This window comes from Ambystoma mexicanum, chromosome 2p (assembly GCF_040938575.1).
Source record: "Ambystoma mexicanum isolate Mex_15411 chromosome 2p, UKY_AmexF1_1, whole genome shotgun sequence".
Classification (NCBI taxonomy): Eukaryota; Metazoa; Chordata; class Amphibia; order Caudata; family Ambystomatidae; genus Ambystoma; species Ambystoma mexicanum.
Genome location: NC_090923.1, coordinates 687,939,891 through 687,962,593, shown reverse-complemented (window position 1 = coordinate 687,962,593; position 22,703 = coordinate 687,939,891). Strand labels below are relative to the sequence as shown.

The 22,703-nt window shown below is 42.8% G+C and overlaps 1 protein-coding gene across 16 annotated transcripts in view; it reads right to left on the bottom strand.

Moving 5' to 3' along the window:
* The window catches only part of LRFN1 (leucine rich repeat and fibronectin type III domain containing 1), a 1,263,189-nt gene that overhangs the window by 76,201 nt on the left and 1,164,285 nt on the right, over positions 1–22,703 (bottom strand). For all 16 annotated transcript variants that reach the window (XM_069644265.1, XM_069644262.1, XM_069644261.1 and 13 more), the window contains one exon: positions 22,017–22,703. This exon is cut by the window's right edge and continues 709 nt beyond it. In XM_069644265.1, coding sequence (XP_069500366.1) covers positions 22,017–22,703 — 687 coding nt within the window. The remainder of the gene's footprint in view (positions 1–22,016) is intronic.

Here is a 22,703-nt window from a genome sequence, read left to right as displayed (position 1 = left end):
CTGTCATTCTGGAACAGCAGGAGAAGAGCTATATGTGGGACTTCATGTGTTATGCCTATACTGCATCTAGTGTATGAGAGACAATATGCACTTAGGCAACCATACTGAATGTACCCTGGTACTGATGTAACTGGAGTGACAAGAGAAACATGTACAAAATGATAAAGTAATCATATTCAAAGAAGACTTCTTGACCAATACGTGTAAATACACAATAATGCAAGGTAGATGAGACATATAGACGCATGCTTTAGAGAAAAATATAACATGTCAGTTTCAGCCATTATAGGAAAATGGATGTCGGCTTGTGAAAAGATTCAATCCAGATACCTCAGAAACAGATCAGAGGTGCTGAGTCAGGAGACGTTGGAGAAATAGTTTGGTGTGCAAAATAAAGAGGAGTCTGTGTTGGCCTGGGATCAAGGATGCTATTTCGAGGAATAATAGCAGGGCTCAAAGGGAGGCAGATGAATAAGCCATGTACGTAAGACATATTTCTATTATAGTAAAGAAGAAGAAGAAGACATTTGCAAGAGCCAATTATTGGACCCTTAACAGTGGATGAGGCTCCTACAAGATGAAGTGAACACGTACCTAGAGGTAGAGAGGAACAAGAACACCCAGTATAAGTAAATCAAATAGCAGTAACTAGGAGGTCAAAATGGACAAATTTGTGGTCGCCTCAAATGTGATTCAGAAGTAAAAAACAAGGGCTATTCAATAAGCCTTGAATGAATATAGTGATGGGCTTACACTCCCTTGAATATCCCAGAACAGAGAGAAGACTACAAGGTCAACTATAGATGGGAACTCTGGTTTATGGTCGGATTGATGAGAGATGATGGACTATTTGGGAAAGTGGGGAGTAATCTGACGTGATTTAAGCACCTGGCTTTCAGTTTGCTTATGTGCTGCTAAAGAGACAAAAGTCCATGGTTGGATGAGGATACCAACCAATAAGAGGGTCTATGGGGAAACACACTATACAATGTTGCATAAACCAATCTGTTGCCATTGTCACTGCTATAATCAGTATTATACATATTTAGAGGTAGTTCAAGGTGAGGTTTTGGCCCTTGGAACTTTTGTTTGTTACTGGGTGGGATTACATCAGAATAACTCTGAGTAAAAATAACCAGCAAATTCAAGAAGATGGCAAGTTGCTGTTTTTATAGCAATTATCTAAAACATGAGTTACAACAAACATCAATGCTCATTCTCAGGGATTTCCACATGAAAGAAAACATGAAATACTCTCTTTGTGCATCAGAATAACGCCACGATATGTGGCAATAGCGAAAACCTATCAAGGGTCAGGATTGGTTAAAGGACACATCTAGATATACAATCATATAGGAGCTAGGTTTGTTATTGGCTGTCAGATATCAGGTGGGCAACTCACGACTACCTCTTCAAATGTGTCCTTTTAAGAAAAATCGGTTACACAGTGTTTCATTGGTTTCTCAGGCTATACAGTCCTTCATTAAATGGACGAAATACAATTGGTTGGCATGCACATGCCATGTCTGGAACATTCGGTTCAATTAGCAGCACATAAGCCAAGACCCAGATGCAAGTAGATAGGACTTGAAGCTGCCCTACCATGCAATTACCCCAACATCTCTCATCACCCATGCCTTCTACCATGAAATTCGTTTTGTAGTTGGCCTTGCAGAGTATTCTTGTCCTAGGAATGCAACAAGAGTGAGGGCACTCCTGATCGTGTCTGGAACTCCAAATTCAAGCCCTATTTTCATTCTCGACACACGTGACAAGAGCTTACAATTTTGTTAATTCTGCAAGCTTTTAAAGGTTTTAAATGAATTAAGACCTGGCATCCTTTGTGTTCTTTCTTGCACCTTAACGTGAGAGGATTCATCCTCTGCACACACGTTCCTCTTCAGAGTAGATAGCTGACCTCGACTTCGCAGTTCTTGTCTTCAAGGCAGACAGCCTCCCAATGCAGCTCCAACAACCTGCTATTCTACTGGGACACAGCCTTTCATTTTCTCTTTGTGTTTCTTTGGCTTAATTATTTCATGATACCAATGTCCAGTGTATGTACAATGGTGGCTCCGCCTGCTTTCTATGTACTATTTGTATCTAGCCTATACAATTACTTAATTTATCTTGTGTTTCAGCGTATGTACATTCATTATGCTCCTGATTTCTACAGCACTTGTTAACGTGTAATCTTCTTCTTTTACACTTTAAAGGTTCACTTTATTCTTTACTGCGTCATTTCTCCTCTAGGATTCATACATCATCTAGATTCAGTATTTCAGGACTTCATGCACACTTTCTTATGACATCATCAGTTCATTTTCTTAGCTCTTTGCCATATTTCTTCAGGAATCTCCTCCTGCAGGCTGTCATGAACTCAAGCGTACATTCGATATGGATGTCTTAATGGATACCATCTTCCAAATACTTGCTGTGGCATTGGTACACTAGCTTGTGTTAGACAGGGCACGGTCTCAGGTCTCCAATACAGGGGATATGGGGGGGTAGGATCTCCTGTGGATGTGTACCTCTGCTCCTCTAGATAGGCATGCCCTACAGATAAGTGGCAGCCGGTTTATAGTGATAATGTAGAAAGACAAAATGTAGAAAGTCAAAATGTCGAAAAATAAATGTAGAAAAAAAAAATTTCGAATTTTATTTTATGACGTTTTTTATTCGAAATGGGGGGGTTCCGCCCGGGGGGGTTCCCCCCCAACCCCCCTTTTTTTCTTTTTTTTTTGTTTTACCTATTTTTTTTTTATTCCCGGACCCCAAAATAAATATATAATTAAAAAAGGGAATTCGACATTTTTTTTTTCTACATTTATTTTTCGACATTATTGTCATTCTACATTTTATTTTCGACATTTTGACTGACCACCGTGGCAGCCAATAAAGCACTAACCCATATGCATGCCATCGGTCCATATGTTGCCCTAACCAATCCTTCCCATCAACAGGTTTTACAGTTTGCCTCGTAACATGATATCATAGCATACACATATTGGGTCTATAACCTCTGTGTAGTTAAGTTTGTTTGTGAGTGTGCAAGCTTAGTTTGTCAGTTTGCCCTGCTTTGTTAAATAGAGAATAAAGTAGTATGTACCATATTTTCTGTTATATTATGTTATGTTATCATAATTTGTATCATTCACGATCACCCAAGGGCATCATGGTGTGGGGGACACAACCAGCAGAAGGCTTGCAAGAACCTAAAACAGTTGGGTTCTTAAACGATGGTGAATATGTAAGTTGTTCTCAACCTGTCTGAGAGTTAGCCACAGAGCCTGAGAAGGCGCAACCTACAGTACTTAAACAGTGCAATTTGGGGATAACCACTAAATGTGTTGCTGCAGAACGAAGGGCTTGACCAGGCACATAGAGCTGACACTTATCTTGAAGATATTTTGCACCCTGATGGTAAAATTCTTTGTGCAGCAGACACAGAAACTTAATTTGAGCCTTTCCTTTTTGCTACTAGTAGTCTGTGAAGGGAATGAGCACATGACTGATGTGTGATACATAAGGGGTAGAGGTGGCTACCCTAGCTGCTAGATTTTGAAGGAGTTTTAGCCGATGAATCAGACCAAGAGGCTGAGCCAGATACAAGGCATTGCAATAGTCAATTCCACTAGTAACCATAGAGGCCACAACCTGAGGATGAAGATGGATAGGTAGGTACGGTAGTACTCTACAGAGCACATGTAGTAAGGAGTGCCCAGATTTACATACAGCATTAAACTGAGCAGACATAGAGAGTGAGGCAGAGAGGTAAACCCCCAGATTCTTAACCGCCATCACTGGGGTAGGAAACACACCAAAAGCAGTGGGCCAGAAGGACGAAGACCAAGTAGCAGGAAGAACCCACCACCAGGATCTCAGCAGTGTCGCCATTTCTGAGTCTGGTTATTTGGTTTGAGATCTTTATTGATAATTCTTTCTAGCAAACGATATGCAATAAGGTGCCAGAGCACATTTTGTAAGCAATGTGGATGGTTCAGGTCTAATTGACCTAGTCCCAATCCAGTTCTTCAGACTTCTGGCTGGTTCCCCCATTAGCCAGAAGACCACAGGGTTTCCTGTGGAGAACGCACATAACAAAACACGTGTAAGAAGGTACAGTTGGCAGGTCCCTCTTTGATGGCAATTCTTTCTTGTCCCCGCATATGCCCCATGGATAGAAGGTTAATTTGTCAGTTGAGGAAGAGTCAATGCCAAGGGACTTGAGATGATTCACGGATCTAAGTAGAGCACTGAAGGTTGTAAAAATAGGGGGATGGATTGTGTTATAAATAACAGGATTTTTGAGATTATAAAGAAGAGATGGAGATACCTCAATTCCCAGTTCCAAGAAGTCAGAAGGGTATGCACTAAAAAGACTCCACATAGAGGTGTTAAGGATTCCTGAGGAAAAGCCGACAAGAAGAGTGTATGTCAAACTCCAAGATAGAGTAAAATTAGTTGAGATACATTTTCTAAATATAGTAAAGGAAGGCATACACAGGGAAAATGTATTGAACTACACATGTGTATGGGGTTATAATAGGTCATTATAACGTTTGTGTTGAGTTTAGATTAATAGATATAAAACGATAATAAAAACCTAAAGTCATTATTATATTTGTTTAATCAGAAGATTGACATCAATTAGGAGAATACAAATCAAAGGAAATTAATGAATAAATAAAGAAGAGATTGTTAAAATATTAATGATGAAACAAGATACAAAATAATTATATTAAGTGTAAACAAAGGAACAAAAAGAACATTGTTGTATAGATTTTAAAAGCAGGCATAATCTTTTGATTTTCAGATAATAAGCACAGATTGATGGTGCCTACTCCAATTGATCAGTGTGGTATATTTGATAAAATAAAGAGAAGAATAAAAAGTCGGGTAAGTATAGACAGTCAATATCGTCATCATGGGGGATACTCCTCTTCTACACTTATGCAGACATTGCCAAAATGCACAGACAAAATAAGGACATATCATTCAGAGTGGGTTCCATGCACAACCAGTAAGACACTCACGCAATCACCTCAGGAGGGTTCATTGTTAAAAAAATAATTGCGACATATGACAACATATTTGCATGCCTCATATAAGGGAAAGACATTGTAGAAAAGGTTGGCTATTTAAGAGTTATGGAACAAGTATCAGAGCGAGAAAGAACATCCAGTTGAGAAGGAGTAGATGCTTAATCTGCATAAAGGGGAGGATGTGACACCTCTGGCTCCACCTTTACCCTCCTGGAAATAAGAGTCTAGATACAGAGGAAACGGATTTTATCATTTAAAGGAATTAAAAGCAGAGATGGGTTATGTTTATCCGACGTACAAGCACCCGCTTATAACAGTGAGGATAATGGAGAAGAGAGCAAAAGCAGAGAAAGCAAATATATATTGACACACAGTGAAGGTAAACAGCGTGATGAGAAGAAGGACATGCAAGAGACAGCTGGAGATAGAGGAGGAAGCAAGGAAACAGGACAAAATAAAGGACAAAGCTAAGGGAATAAGAATAGCACAGAATTAATGGATGGGAGGACAAATATTACGTACGCTGAATGATAAGTTCATTAATGAGGTTCGAGAAAGGGAAGAAAAGAGAAGAGGGGGGAAGAAAGACAAGGAAGAAGAGAGAGCATATAAAGAAAAGAAGGAAAGAGAAAACTTGTGAAGGGAAGAACAAAGAAGGTACGAGGTGAGGATAGAGAAGGAGAGATTAGACGATAAGAGACGAGAGGGGGTAGAAGCATAAAGAATGAATGTACGTAGGTTGCAAAGAAGGCACGAGGAAGATGAATTAAAGGAGATGAGGAGAAGGGAAGAAGAAATGAACAAAAGTAAGGGATTAAAAGATATTGAGATAGATAATATATAGTAGCATAGTGCCGATTAAAACACAAAACCAACTTGAGGAAGAGAGAGGGTCACAAAAGCCCTGTTGGGAGTTGCAAGGGAGGCCATGAATACCAACATGGGCAGACGAGTATGAAACAGAAAAGGGAAAAGACTTGCGGTTTTATATAGGCAAATGAGGGATAAAGAAGGGTACAGAAACCAAGAGAATGTTGAAGGATCTCTTTTGATGGAAACGGCATGTAGGCCTCATGACGCCATAACAGACGTGCACAGAACTTTTTCTTTAAGCAGATTAGACATTGACAATAGGTATCTAATGTACTGAAAAAATACAGATTTGTTTTTTTAAATATATATATATATATATATGGGGTGGGGTAAGGGGTTAAACATGTGGGCAGGAGCTTTGGGGTTAAACATGAGGAAACCATGGGCTTGGAGGGGTAAGCCCCCACAAATAAAGAATAAATAAATATTCTGTATTTTTTCGGTACATTTGTTTTGGTAAAAATGGCCTCAAATAAAATCTTTTTGGTAAAATCACATAGAACCTGATGATGCGGTGAAAGATAATCATAAAAGCTAGGGCATAATGATGTCAGATGATGAAAGGGAGGAAAATGAAAGAGAGTGAAGAGAGAGTACGTACAGATTTTCAAAAGTATCGAGTGTAGACAAAGGTATCAAATGGTCATATTTATAGGACCCCAAAGAAAAAACACTGGAAGAGACGCCAAATACTGAGTGACCACAGGCATGATCGCTCAGAGCAGGGGATGTATCCCCTCCTTATGTAAGTAGATTAAGGGCACTACCAGGATGGAGACAAACTGGAGATACGAGACCTGCTTGGAAAACAAGACGTGTAGGCAGGTATGATAACTGACCAGGATTTACACAATTCCCATTATTAGAGAATGGGGGAGGACAACCACAATATATTCCATGGCCTCAAATGGATAAAGATAATTTTAAATGTAACTTGCAGCATTTAAGTTCCACTGCAGGTCACTGATTTATGAGCTAGAGAGAATTACATCAGGAATGACATTAGCCATAGGTGACATAAAAGGCCTGCTAGCAGCTATCCTAGGGGAGAGGGCTGACAACATTTGAAAATGAGCATGATATGCAGCTGTGACTGCAAAGAACACCACACATGATGGAGTGCCATTTAATTATTGCAGTGTGATCAGGAAAATGGGAGAAGATGATGACCCTGTTGCCCTCATTCAAGATATTAAAGAGAGATGGTGCCTTGAGACGAGAGAACCATGTTATAAAACGGTAGCATTATTACACCACATTTTGTGTCAGGGACTGTCCGAGCCAGTTCAATGGTAAAAGAAGAAACAGCGGGAATAGCAGCAAAACCATGGCCAGAAATACAGCTGACAATTGTGCATCACTGTTGATTGTTGCAGGAGAAGAATAACAAGAAAGCTGAGAATAGAAAGCAGGAGGAGGCGAAGTTAGTTCAGAAGAAGTTATCAAAAGTAGCCATAGAGGGAGCAGTATTGATGACTAATGAGGGTGTGGTGACAAAGGATATGTGACCAGCACAGAAAAATAATGTAATACACCTCAAAAATCAGGGTGGGTACAATTCGTGGCCAAGAGGAAGAGGGAATGGTCCTAGAATAGGAGGATGAGGTGGATTCCAGCTCCCTCAGGGAGCAGGAGGATTTAATGGTGTAAAACCACAACATTGTTGAAAATGTGGGACAATAGGACACATAGCCAGAACATGAATAAGCAGAAGAGGTATGGGGGTGCGGGGCGATGGGCTATGTTCCGTAATATAATACAGAACCACAGGAGTGTTATGCCCAAGGTCACATGCAGACTCAGACATGTGCACCATAATCACAGCAGATGCAGCAAGCACCATTGCAAATGTATTTGCTTTGAGGGCAACTTCAGAAAGTACCTAGTCAAACACAGCAGGTACAAACTCAGCATGCACAGACACAATATGCCATGGTACCTCAATGGAATAAGAATAGAGGAGTCCAGCAAGTATCTGCAACCAAATTAGGGAGTGTGACCATGGTACGAGGGAATCCTTTCACAGGTTCAGGGATGAATTTATATCCACAATAGGAAAGCCCATACAGAAACCTGATGTATTCAGTACTATCTGTGAAACCAGACCCCCAAGAGAAACCAAGGGTCAAGGAGACGATAGGAGGCAAGACATTTTCATTTCTTGTAGACTCTGGAGAAACTCATTGCTGCGTCTGTGAGGGTAAATATCTGGTGTCAGGTATTGCCATGAATGCACAGGGATTATCTGGGGTGATGAGTTTAAAACCTTTCACAGAAAAATGACCAGTCTCTATAGGAGAAAAGTATGTGTCAATGCCATTGTTACATTCCGGGAAGATGCAAATCAACATATCAGGGTGTGTCTTAATGACAAAACGTAACATAATAATGTCTTTTAAGGATGATGGAATAGTGTGTTCTACTCCAGGGATACATTATATACATGTGGGACAGCTCATATCATCCTTCACATGCTAGAAGGCATTACAAGGATTTCCCTCAAATAAAGAATTATTTGTGTATGGCGTGAATGTTTTATTATCATGGTTATCCAGGTTGAAAGGCAAACTATTGAGAATGCCTGATGAATTTATGTTTAGACCAAAAATCCCCAATGGGCAGATTATCCCTTTGGAGTTAGAAGCTGCAGTGGTCAGAGAGGAAAGGGTGGTTCTTCATGGGACAGATGATGCGGGAAGAGGATGGAGATCAGTGATAGCCCTGAGTGAAGGATGCAGGTTGACAGATTAAGAACTGTTTAAGGATGAGTACTCAGACGATGAATTAGTATTTTGTTTACGTCTCGCTTATTGTATCAAAGTAGAGAATAGAGAAATCCCGCAGATAATAGCACTGGTAAAAAGAAAGTGTCATTTTTTTCAGGAAGATTTAGAAAAAAGTACTGAATATTTTATGAACCATAAATCCATATGATGTGGGTCTATTAATAGGAATAGGAGCAGTTAAGATTAAGCTTAAACCAGGACATCTTTTGCCATGAGCAAAGCAATGCCTCATGTCTAGAGAGGCAGATGAAGGTATATCTGAGACAATTCCTGCTTCAATGAAGCAAGGCATACCGGTGCCATCCGATTCTCCATGTAACACGGCTGTGTAACCAGTGAAAAATGCTAAGGGCGGATCTATGGAGATTCATAGAGAACCTTGGCACCCTAAACAAAATAGTCAACGCTGAGTTTCCTTTATTTCCAAATCCTGCAACAATATTGTATAACATGCCATCTAAGGCCAGATATTTCACAGTCATAGATTTAAAAAAACACATTATTTTCTTTTCCCCTCCATGAAGACTCACACGATTTGACTTCCTTTTTGTATAGAAATATTTGTCTGAAACATACTTGTTTGCCTCAAGGGTTCTGTGAGTCCCCTTCAATTTCTAATAGAGTCCTTCAGATGGACCTAGATAATGTTCAGCTCGAAAGTGTAATAATTCAATTCATGGAAAATAATTTTGGTGTATAGTGAGATAGAAGAAAGATGCAGAGAAAATTCAGTTAAGATTAAGAAAAGTTACAATACTGTCAGGAAGAGGTCTTGTATATAGGACAGTTAATATCTCATGAAGGGAGGAAAGTTACACTTGAAAGAGAAGAAGCAATTATGAAGACCTTTGAACTCAAAACAATGAGAGATATGCAGTCATTCTAGGCCTATGCAACTATTGTGGGGCCTGGGTTTTGGATTACAGTACATATTTTCAACCTCTTTTAATAGGATTTAAAGAAGCACAGGTAAGCAAGAATAAACTAATATGGATAAATGAGATGACTGAAGGATTTCAAGAATTAAAACAGGCAATCAGCACAGCCCCTGTGTTAGGAATTCCAGATTACATGAAGAATTGTATTTATTTTATCATTTATATGGAGAAGTCATGATAGCAGTGCTTACACAACAAAATGACATTAGGACTTTGACATAAAACATTGGCTTACTATAGTGGTATTCTAAATCCATTATGCCTGTGAGCAATTGTTAGCTGCTGCTGCATTCACGATTGAAAAGTCTTCAAGTATAACAATGGAGTGTTCAGTAACACTATTTATAGAACATGCATTCTTTGCAAATTTTAGAGAAGCCAAAAAGGAAATTAACAACACAAAGAGCATCAGGATACAAGGTAATTATTTCAAATCCTGCAACCACAATTGTTAGATGCAAGACAGTGAACACAGTAATGTTCATATCTGAACCAGTACGGGAGGATGATTATGTACGTGATTGCACAACATATACTGAAAACTATGATAATATTCCCCAAGATAAAGAAAATTCTATTGGGAGGAGGGAAGTGCTCTTTATTGATGTCTCGGGAGGATAGCTAAGCAGGAACGTGCTCGGCTTGGAAGCAAGACGACAAAGAGCAACACAGATTCGAGCCCCGAGTCTGAGCTTAGAAACCTCTGGGTATTAAGCACGTCATAAATAACCTAACATATCATGGTTCTTAAAATATTGACCAAACAACTGGAAAAATGCATACTGGTTCAGCGGTAGTGAAGCTAACCGAGAGGGTGAATTTGAGGTAGTGACAACATGTGATATTGCCTTCGCATTGCAAAGCACAGGCTCCAGAATTAGTGGTGCTTATCGCCACACTTCAGAGATTTGAAGATGAGGAAGTGATGGTGTACTCTGACTCTGCCTATGTGACGTCTACTGTACATGCAGGTTTTTCACACTGGAAAAGGAGGGACTTCCACTGCAGAGACGGTACTGCAGTGCAACATGCACCCTTACTGGATAAGCTTATTGAAGTATTTGAACTCCCAATGACACTTGCAGTCGCAAAATGCACAGCACATTCTAAAAGGGCAGACAATATTTCCAGTGAAAACAAAGCCGCAGACTGAGAAGCCAAAAAGGCAGCCTATTTCCCCACCATTTCTAATTTAAAAATAGAAAGTGTTATGCAAAGAGCAGGATGATGCATGTTGGTAAAGGAGGGCTTTAACATGCTGCCTAGTGTCAGTTAATTGAGGTACAAGGTCGAGCTTTACAAGAAGAGGAGATATTATGGAAGGAACAGGGGTGTTCTTTATCCCCCAGAGAGGCAATTTGGAGGTAGAATAGCAGAGGCAAGCCAGTTATGCCTCTAGCATTATTGAGGGTAGTGCTGGTGTAGCTTCGCTGCCCCATGCATGTGACTCAAGAGAGTCTTGCTTTTACAATTACAGAAGATTGGCGTACTCCAAATATGTTGGAGCATGTGTCTAAGTTTAGTGTAAATTGCATTGTGTGCCAGACATGTGCTGCAGGACACACGTTGCGAACATTGAGGGGAACAAGTCCTAGACCCAAAGGCCCATTTCAGCATATATTTATATTGATTATGTGGATATGATGCTGACATGCAATGGTTACAGATATATGCAGGCTGTGGTATCTCTTTTTTCTAGAAGGATCGAGGCAGGTCCATGCAGGCACACTGATGCCACAGGCGCTGCCAAATTCCTTGTGCGTGAGGTGTTCCAAAGATGGCTTGTGTGCAAGTTTTTGCGGTCAGACAATGGACCAAATTTTGTAAATGAATGTTCGAGCAAATAGTTCTCCTATCAGGCATTTAGAATACACCTTCCTCAGCTATCATCAACAGGATAATGGCCTCGGTGAGAGATTAAATTGATTACTGAAGGAAGGGATTTCAAAAATAAAAATGACTTCAAAGAAGAGATGATTACATTGCCTACCCCTTGCCTTGTACACTCTAAGAAATCAGCCTGGTTCAGATCACCATCTAACTCCTCGTGAGTTAGTGAATGGATGCTGGATGGGAAACCCCTTGCTCCTTGAACTATGTTAAAAACTAATGTCCATAATGTAGAGAAAACATTAGGTGACAAGATGCATGATTACCTAACAACACAGACTGCAAGTGTTTCTTTCATGTCTCAAGAGGTCAAGAATCGAAGGGAGGGGTCAAAGAGAAGTGACAAAGACAATCAACTCATTGGTACAGAGAATTTATTGAATCAACCCAGTCTCTATCGATGGGACCAAGTTCTGGTACAAAAGTTTGTACGCAATTGGAGTATTCCCCATTTTGAAGGACCCTATGAGGTGGAAGAAGTACCCCCACAGCCGTCAAGTTAAAAGGAAGAAGAGCTTGGCTGCATTTGCATGATCATCTTGCCTTCCGTAAACAGTTGAAGACAATCCTGTTTAACTAGAATAACTCCAGTTCTGCTTCCGCTCTACTTTTATCTTTCAGCGCCTGGATGCCTGCGGGCTTTGGCGTGTTATAAACTCAACTAACATAACATAACATCAGACCGTATTAAGAAGAAACCCATACCGCTCCTACAGCTACCAATGGTGAAACATGAGAAGAAGTTCTGCACATGAAGACTTGTTCAATAGCCAAAGAGCAAAGACAAGGAGATTGAAGGGCACAAAAGCACTTTAAAGTAGAGACCAATATCTTTCAACATTTGATAAGGAATAAACAGATGTGCAGTTATCCTGGACAGGCTCAGTTGAGGCTTTCGCTGCTACCTTCTCGCCCCCTTCTCCCCCCTTGGCTGACTCCCACCCTGACACAGCCCTCTCCATGCTCTATTCCTCTATATCTGATACTCTCGATATCCTTGCCCCCGTCATGAGAATCCGCCTGAAGCCCAAAGCCAAATGTAACTCCTGGTATGACTCGGATCTCGTCTCCCTAAAACGCAAGTGCAGGGTGGCAGAGAGGAAATGGCGTGCTTCATGCTCATCCTCTGACAAACTGGCCTGCCGCCTGCTCCAAAGGCAATACCGGCTCTCCGTTCTCACCAAGAAGAGAGCCCTTATCCAAGCCCGCATCTCTGAGGCATCAAACAACTCGGCCGAACTCTTTAAAATCTGCAAGGAGCTGGCCAACCCTGCTGCAGTCTCTACCTCTCCTGTCCCCTCCCAGGCCCTCTGCACTGCACTGGCCTCGCACTTCATCTCAAAAACTCAGGACATCCTGTCCTCGCTCTCCTCCTCTCTCCTCCCTCCCTCTCTTCCCGGCTCTTCCTCTTGCTCTCTTGCAGCCACCCCTCCGCCCTCCTTCTCTGCTTTTCCACCTTTTTCTGCTGATGAGGTTTCCAGACAAGTCCGATCTATGAAAGCCTCGTCTAAACAGGTTCACCCCTGTTCCTCCAAAACCATCAAGGACCACATCGACTCCCTGGCTCCTGCCCTAGCTGACTTTTGCAACCACTCTTTCGCCTCTGGAGTCTTCCCATCCCCCCTCAAGCACTCCCTTGTGCACCCCCTCCTCAAGAAACCCTCTTCCGACCCCTCCTGCCCGGCCAACTATCGCCCAATCTCCATTACTCCCTTCCTGGGCAAGCTCCTGGAGAAACTGGCCATCTCCCAGCTTAACCTCCATGCTGAATATGTTGGTAATCTTCATGACCATCAATCCGGCTTCAGAGCGGCCAGAAGCACGGAAACTGCTCTCCTGAACATCCGTGAGGACCTGCTCCTGAACCTCGATTCCAACACTCCCTGTGTTCTCATTCTGCTCGATCTCTCCTCTGCCTTTGACACTGTCAACCATGCCATCCTGCTCAACCGTCTCCGTGATAACCTGGGTATCACTGGTCAGGCTCTGGCATGGCTGACCTCTTTCCTTTCCGGTCGACCCTCCCAGGTCCAAATGGGCTCCTTCCTCTCTGACATCTTTTTCTCCACCTGTGGTGTCCCCCAGGGATCCAACCTCTCTCCCTGGCTTTTCAACCAGTATCTGGCACTCCTTGCCCACCGCATCGCCGCTCTCTGCCCCCACTTTCAGTGCTATGCGGACGATACCCAGCTCATTTTCAGGCTACCCTCGGCCTCCTCCTCTCCTTCCCTCATCTCCGACTGTCTGTCTGCTATCCAGGAATGGTGTGCCGCCAATGACCTCTGCCTTAACGCCAGTAAGACTGAGATTCTACTCATCGGCACACCCACTCCCTCCTTTCCTGCAGCTCTCTGGCCGGCCTCCCTTGGCCCCCTTCCTGCCCCTACCTGCAAAGCTAAAAACCTCGGGGTCATCTTCGACTCCACACTCTCCTTCTCTCCTCATATATCTGACGTCTCTAAGAAGTCACACTACCAGCTGCACCTCCTCAGAGGTATTCTTCCCTTCCTCTCCTTCCCCCAGAAGCTCACTGTCTCCCGAGCCCTGGTTCTCTCAAGGCTGGACTACTGTAACAGCCTCTATCTTAATCTGCCTGCCTCCACTCTCCGCCCTCTGCAACTTATCCAGAACAGAACTGCGAGACTTGTCCTTGGCCTCAAGCCCAGGGACCGTATCTCTCCAGGACTGAAATCTCTTCACTGGCTCCCAGTGGCTGCGAGGATTAAGTTCAAAACCCTCTGCATTGTCCACAAGGCCTTCTGGGGCCTGGGGCCTAAATACCTTCAACTCTCTCTTCCTAAATATCTGCCTTCACGAGCCCTTCGCTCATCCGTCTCCAACTCCCTCATGGTCAGCCGCTTCTCAAAGCAACGAGCTGGGGGTAGATCTCTCTCCGCAGCAGGGGCCTCCCTCTGGAACAGCCTTCCTGCCTCCCTGAAACTTGAGGAGAACCATCTCCGGTTCCGGAAGCACCTCAAAACCTTCGTCTTCGCTTCTGCCTTCTCTCTCCCTCTCCCTTGCTAAACCTGCTAAACTCCCCACTGAAGTCTGCACTAAACCTGCATCTGGGCCACTCTGTGACCTCGGTCCAGGGCCCAGCCACTCTCCACTTGCACTGCCTCCCTGGCTCCTCCTGCACTGTGGGACTGTCACTGCATCCCTACAGCCCCCTTCCCAGCACTTGCTCTGCACTTACCTCGCACTTGCCACCAGCTGGCCCTTTTATTTATTATTTATTATTTATTATTTTATTACGCTACTTACCTTGTACTGCACTTTCCCCCCCACCTCCTCCCCCTGCACTTTCTCCTTTTCCCCTTACCTCTGCACTTGCACGATCTGAATGACACCTGGCCCAGTAGGATCGTTTGTCTGTCTTCCCCTTGTTTCCCTCCCTCCCTGCCTCGTCGCGCCTTGAAACACTTGTGTATAGGCGCGTTACAAATACCATATCATATCATATCATATCATAGCAATGTTTTAATGTACCGGAGTACATTAAAACCAGGATTTCCTTAAAGTAGATCCTTTCATGGACTAGTTTGCTAGTGACCACAAATAATGCAGAAGTCTGTGGAAAGGATCTTTACAACATACCATAAAGCAGTCAAATGAAGGTTTTGACTTAAATATTAAAAGGCAGATGAGTTTCCAAGGGACCAGCCTGCCAGCTCCTCAGAGGACAAAGCAGCTTTCCCCTAACAGAGCTAGATCTGGCATCATTACCACAGCAGACACAATACAAGGTCATTCATTTGGTACCTATGTACCCCTCTGTAGCAGGATGCAGATCTTTTTTGAGGCACGATATACTAACACCCAGAACCAAAACGCCCAGGTAATCATACAGTACCCACATAACATCATGTATACACATGCCTGCCTCTAATTCTCTAACATGCACTTCAGGGCAGGGTGGAGCAACTTGCTCACCCAGGTAGACTTTGGAAGAGCTTACTGATCTTTCTCTATCTGAACAGTGCATTATATTTGAGTGTTTTTGTACCTAGTTAGCTCCTTTGTTTGTGTGTTTATTAGTAGTAAGTATTAGTAACATTGTGTACTGTGCGCAAACACATACCACCAATGGCTATTTCAATGTTCTTCTTAAATCCATTAAAATAAATTAAATTTACAAAATACAGTAAACAATATTATATCAACAAACAATAGATAACTGGAAGAAATGCATTTACAGAGCAACACCTTAAGTCAAAAGGAAAACCAAGCAGTCTAAGAAACTCTAGAAGAACAAAGATAAATTTATAAATACGATTTTAACAAGATAATGATGTACATTCCCTGAATTCCGTGGAACGGGAGGTCCAGAGACAACACCCTAAAGTCGGCAAAGATTTACCACCCAAGCGTTCTTCCTGAAATGTGTTTTCTTCTGGCCTGGCAGCTGTCCTCGGGCAAAAGATGTACGTTGGAATATTTAGGCTAACAGTTTAGTGAAATATTTTGTTGCAAAAACATTAACGATTTTCCAAATTGGTGTCACCGCTCAGTGATGTATTTGGCATTTTATAATAGTCTAGCCCAGGGGCTGTTACGCTTTGGAGACATTATCACATTTCCTAAGGGTACAAATATAAAGAGCACCGTTTTGAAATGTGTTTTGCTTTTCTGAGGATTTCTTAGAACTACTTAGAAGATTGACAAGCAATATTTCCTTCTAGACAGTATGACACCTTGCTCAAGTGACTTCCGAAGCTCCAAACAGAATAAAGAGCAACACCTGCTGACGTAAACGCAGTGTTAGAGAGCTGATAAACTACAGGAGTGAGAAGGAATGATGATGTCATCACAAATTAATCCCTGATTCCTGGCCGATTGCACACGAGCGGGTGAATAACCAAGGTGTGTAGGCCATATGAAGGCCAGCATTAAAGCAGTGCCAATTCTCCTGCATCTTATTCTGCACAGCCCCCTGGCATGTGCCCATCTCACAGCCTACCCTGACTCACTGTCGAGTTTACCCAGGATAGGAGTATCATCTACATAATTTGCCACCATAGTGCAAATCTATCCAGGTCTATGCCAGGAGGAACATATTAACATTGAATAATAGGGGGCGGGGGTATGAAGCCTTTTCACAGCACAGGGCAGTTAATAGCTGGTTGATATGAAATTGCCCAGCTGCACATTTTGACTTCTCACCTCCAAAAATGCACGGATCCAGGTAAGGGCTGACACTTGAACCCTCATACAAAGCCCCAGCCACTGGATCAACATGTCATAGTCTACAGACTCAAACACTGTTGACAAATCCAATAAAATAAGAACAGTCAATCTTCCTGTCCTTCAAATCAAGCAATGTTTCCCTCACCAGCAAAATGGCTGTTTCTGTGCTCCTGACTCGTGAAACCCAGGTGCACGGTCTGCAAAGAAAATCCTCATGTTTCTATGCAACTGGACAGCTGTCTCCACCCTACTGATGAGGCCCAACGAGGCTGAAACACGTGTCTGGGGTTGCTGTTGGTACTCTTGTTCAGAGGAGAATTGCCTGGCATTTCGGTGCTGAACTGCCCGAGGATGGGACAAGGACTGATATGTTATGGATATTTCTCCTCTGTGAAAGTGATAGTGAGCTTAATAATCTGTGTACGACTCTCGAAACCAACACCTTGTTTTTGCAGTGGACAGCTGTCAGTCACTTATTTTTCCTGTTTAAAAAAAAATATATATCTATGTACAGGAAAGGTGGACCTAAAATTACCCGGAATAAATGGCTTAAAGATACATAACTAAATATAAGGTAATAGCATCTTTGAAGAAACCATTAATAATCACAGCTAAATCAGTGGAAAAACCCTACGACATGGTTCTTTTAAATGTAGGGCTTAGCATGAATCGAGTAGAGAAGAAGAGGATTGCAATGTGCTGATCCATTTAATCACATCTCATAAGCATAAGAGCAAAGCACCTAAAGACTTTGGGATGGCAATGGGACAGTTGTCACAGGCTCATTTATTATTTCTTCGGCAGCATTTGCAGCACAACTATAGCTGAATGTAGTCTGGAAGAAAGAAGCTATCATTATTACAAATGTCTTGGAAGTATTAATAAGATGGACATTCACATTTAATGGAACCATCACAGAATACATCTTAAATTGTGTAGCATTATAAGCCCTGCCACCAAGATTCTGAAAGATAAATAATACCACTTCTGCTGCACAATTTCTTCTTTGTAAAAACAGAGCATGATTTCTCAATTCTAATGTATCCTCTATGGAACAAGATTACCTCCATCATCATTGTAAATGCCCTTGTATCCATTCCAGAGAAAATAGCACTGAACAAAAAAACATTAATTTTCACAATTTTTCTGCTGGAGCTAGTTGACTTAATATCATAAAATATTGCTTTTGCCCTGAAACAGAAAACCGGTGGGTGATTTGTTAGGACGGACCCCGCCTAGCTGTTAGCTGTTAATGAAGCATACAAGGCAGCAACTGCCAAAGCATGGGTGGTATAAATAATACAGGTCGTTTTAAGAATGACCCTAGAGTTAGCTCGATGAGATTTAACTGAGTCTTATTGCTAACACAACAGAGCAGAACATGTTATCAAAACGTGATCAGACCACAATACATGAAATGAAGGTGGAACCTTCAGGGCCCAATTAACATCTACTTATGGCTTGGACTAAAACGTGACTTGCCACATGAATAGCGCTGGGAGACCCTACTTTAACACCTTACATTTCAACAATATTGTACAAATCCTGCACCAACAAACTGTACAGATGTAAGTCAAAATAGCCTACAATAACAATCATAGGCCAATGTTGTCGACTTTTGTTTTTTCCCTTACTTTTTCTGCACTAAAAAAGTTTAAGTGTCCTTTCCCTTGTTGTGTCACCCCAGAAGGTTTAAAAATATATAAACATTTCCTTTTCCCTTTTGTTTTTATAAACTCGTTTGACTGTCACATTGGCCTTTTGTGACTTGTTCCATCTGTTTTCCTTACCTTGAACTGCAAAAGAGACATTCAATAAGTTCCCTTTTGTATTCTTTTGCATCTGTATGTGAAGCAAAGAGTCCATCCTATTTTCGTCATCTTCTTTTGTGTGTCTGAGAATGCTTTATGAATCCTTTTGTTAGCCTTGGTAAGGCACTTGACTTTCTTGTTTCTAGTGCATTAGTCCTTCATGTGAATGGACTTGAAATGATGAGGGGAAAAAGGGATTTGCAGGTTGACTTCCTGAACGAGAATATGGATTGCCAGGTGGAGGCCACATAGGAAAATGGTGTGTCTCCTGTGGTGTTGGGCCCTTTAGCCGGCAGACACTCACAACCAGAGCAGAGGATACATGGAGTGGGAAAGTCACTGGGGAACATCTTAGGAAGAGAAGAGGTGGCAGGGCTGAAGGAGGATTTGCCACTGCCAGAGGGGAGAGGAGATGGAGGAGGAGACAAGTCTGACAACAATGGAGAGTTTTACACTGCCGCAGGAGAAGATGGTAGTGGGTGAGGTGGGAAAGGCAGGGCTGGTGAGTATGAGTACGAGTATGCTTGTCCTTTTGGGATAGACTTGCATAATAGCCTGCCACTTAAAAAGAATGATTTGCCAAAAATGTGCTTTTTTTTCTTCAGTTTATGTCCAACATGTTGTTTCTAGGCTTAAGGGACAAGGAGGAGTCAAAGGACCATTTTGCAGTGTGAGGTGTTAGCATCAGAAAAACACCACTTTGCGAGAAACACTTTTTCCAGGTCAATGAGACATTAGTAGTTTATGATAGCCTTTTTGCATAGAAACAGTGATATTTATTACAAAATGCTTCTCTGCTCCCATTGCCACCTTCCAACTCAGACATTAAACTTTTCTGAGGCCAGAAGTTTTTTTCCATATGTGAAGTTAGCTGGAAAGGGTGCTATCAATTAATGTTTGCTCTGGAATTCCTTTCTGTGGGCCGCATTACAAGTTTGGCAGTAGCGTTGCCGGTAAAACTGGCAGACTGTCGGCAAACTTGCACAATTTCCCTGTGCCTGCGAATGGGTAATTACCGGGTCAATACGGCCCAGTAATTGCCCATTTGCTGGCGCCTGAATGAAATCCTCTCCATTCCCATTTGAGCCCTATGGGGCTTAATGGGAATGGGGAGGTTGGATTCACCGGTACGATTCAGAATGGTGCTGGTGCATCCACATGCTCTGCTCGCTGATGCCAGTACGCCCGGCACCCACGAGCAGAACTCGTAGTTTGCCGGTCTGGTAACAACGGTACCAGCAAGCTTACCGGTACCATTGTTACCGGACCGGCAAACTTATGATGCGGCCCTAAGACATTAAGCCATTAAAAGTGCAAAAAAGACAAGTGTAACCATAGGATCTGATGTTGATATTACTCAAACGTTTCTGTTCATTTTCAGGCTGCAAGATTATCACCTGGAGAGCAGCCTTTCTGTGGCATTTGCCACAGAAGTAGGCCCAGGATTCTTGGGCAGTGGGCCATGAGAGTGAGAACCAATCACAGAACGTCAAATGACAGGCCGGCCTAATAATTAAAGCCAACTAAGGTGAGTTGCCATCCTGGGGCCCATCTACATCACAATATGGCCAATACGGTGCCCCCTCGTTGTGGACAGCCTTGACATCCACCTAGAGCTGCCTTGTTGCTGTAGGCCTGCCCTGTGATCTGGTTAACCTAAGCAAACCTGCTCAGGGGATTCCGAGTCCAGATTTGATCCCAGCGTTGCACGTATGCAAAGTATTTCCAAGTGCTGTTGTTTTTTGGTGAGCTGATCCTGAACAGGTAGCTCTTAGTGTCACTCTCCATGTTTAAACAAAACCCTTGTGGTTTCTATGGGCCTCAATATGGGTTTGGTGGTAACCCTGCCGGACCCGTAATATTTTACCAGCGCATGACTTCCCGGTGCCACCGTCTGATTACGAGTCCAGCGGTCTGGGATGTCAGGTGCCGGTAAATTGTAAATTCCCATTCCCATAGAGTCTGATAGGACTCTATGGGAGTGGGGATGCAGAAGCTCCGCTACTGTTGCTAAAGGGGCCGGTGCTTCCATGACTGGTCTGAATACCATGACTGTTGCTCCAGACAGAGAAGGACCTGTCTGGCAGAGTGGCCACGGCAGGCAGACTCAGAGTTTGCCGATCCTGAAACAAGGGTGCCAGTGAGCTTAACGGCACCCTTGTTTCCGGACAGGCAAACTCATAATGAGGCCCATAACTGCTGCTTGTCCATCCTTTCTGTCTTCTTTGACAACTTGCTTCCTAATATCAAATTTCTACCCCATCTTCAGGGCGAGATCAAGGTGTATGCTGCCCTGTGCAATCATCATTGTTGTTCTTTCAGTATTCCCTTAGCATAAGGCCAGATTTGATATTTGTAGGGTCAACATAGGAGTAGCTGTTTCCCACCTGATGGAGGCATACTTTCCAACTGCTTGTAACTGCTTATTATGGCCCTAGACTTGTTCGTTGTTTCTCTCTCAGTCTGACAGTTAAAGGTATATTGTCAATTTCAGAAAACATTACTGCAGCCTTGTTTGATAGCAGCACAGGGTTCTTCAATTCACATCTTCAAGTGACACATCCACTTCTTGTTTTCAGGATTTCCAGACAAAATGCATTTGTATACAATTAATCTAAATAGAAGTTATTTACATAGTCTGTGGTTATCCTAAAAACCTGGTGTAGTTGGGATTTATGGAACTGGACTTGGATATCCCCTGCACTAGGTAACTTCCACAATGCATCCAAGACTGAATACCATGTGAACTGAGGTGTGATTTTGCACTTAGGATCATTCAGACATACAAACATTCAGATATTGAGATTAATTCAGCTCCGATACTAGGTCCTCCGGGTATAGAGACTTAAACAAGGGTGGTGTTCACTCAGATAAATATAAGGGAGACTCACAATCCCACAAGAGTGTGCAGCATTTGTAAGGCTGGATCCCAACAGCGATTCAAATGACAATGTTTAGGGGCTTTGGGAGGCATCGAGTGCAAGCAGTGTCTAGAACTTTGAACTCAAACACTGTATTCTGAATTGTGGAGATCCTATTCACTGTGAAGGGGGCAAACCGTGTGTCATGACAATGCAAACACTTCTGTTAGATTTGCTTCCCAAACAGTGCAGTTCCCTATTCAGAGCACAGGATTTGGGTTAGTACTGAAGTGGGTGATTTTTACCTAAAATGCCAGTATTCTCAACTGTGGACTTCATAGGCCATGTGACAGGTGTAGAGATTTCCATAGCGGGTCCCAATGCTGTCTTTCAAGCAGTGGAGATCCCAGGCAACACTCTGGCTTATGTGTAGTAATACCCAATGGTTGAAGTGTTGAATTCCATTACTGTGTCCCAAAATGATGCAATCAGTGGCCCTGATGGCTTTTCCAGGTCAGCTATTTCAATGAATGAAAAAGGTGCAATTACCATTGGGGGTCACAGCAGAGGAATACTACCATGCAAAGGTAGAGATTATTCTACCTGCAGTGTCACCAGAACATACCTGTAAACCAGTGAATCATCCAAGGAGCTGTTGTATTGTATCTGGTACATGCGAATTCCAGGGATGTGCCTCTCGGATGGCCAGTGGATGACTACAGATGTGGTGGTCAGATCTGCTGCCACAATCTTCTTGTCCAAGTGGTTCTTAGTGTCATTCGCTCCAGACTTTGTGGATGTGGTGATATCAGACGAACCTGGGTCAGGCCCCCTGATGTTGCCTGTGTTATTGACCAGCAGCGGGAGGGGCACAATGGTAACTTCCACAGGTGCAGTGGCTTCACCAGCTGCATTAGAGGCAATGCACGTGAAGACTCCATTGTCCTTCAGGGTGGTTATCAGAATGTCCAAGGTGCCATTGTCAAAGGCCACTGCCCTAGTGGTGTTATGAATTAGTTTGCCATCTGGGCCAATCCAGTGGATTGAAGGGTCAGGGTCACCCACAGCCTTACATTTCAGGCTCACTGCTTGACCCTCCATAATAAATGGCTTGCTGGAAAAATGCCGCGTAATCAGAGGAGGATCGCAAATGAACTCTTCTTCCTGGATGGACCAGAAATATTTGTCCATCAGTTGATCCGGTGAGGCACACGTCTCCAAATCATCCTCTCGTGTCATACGTCGAAGCCATAACAGTTCACAGTTACAGTGCAGAGGGTTTCCCCCAAAGCTGATGGCCAGGGAGGAGGAG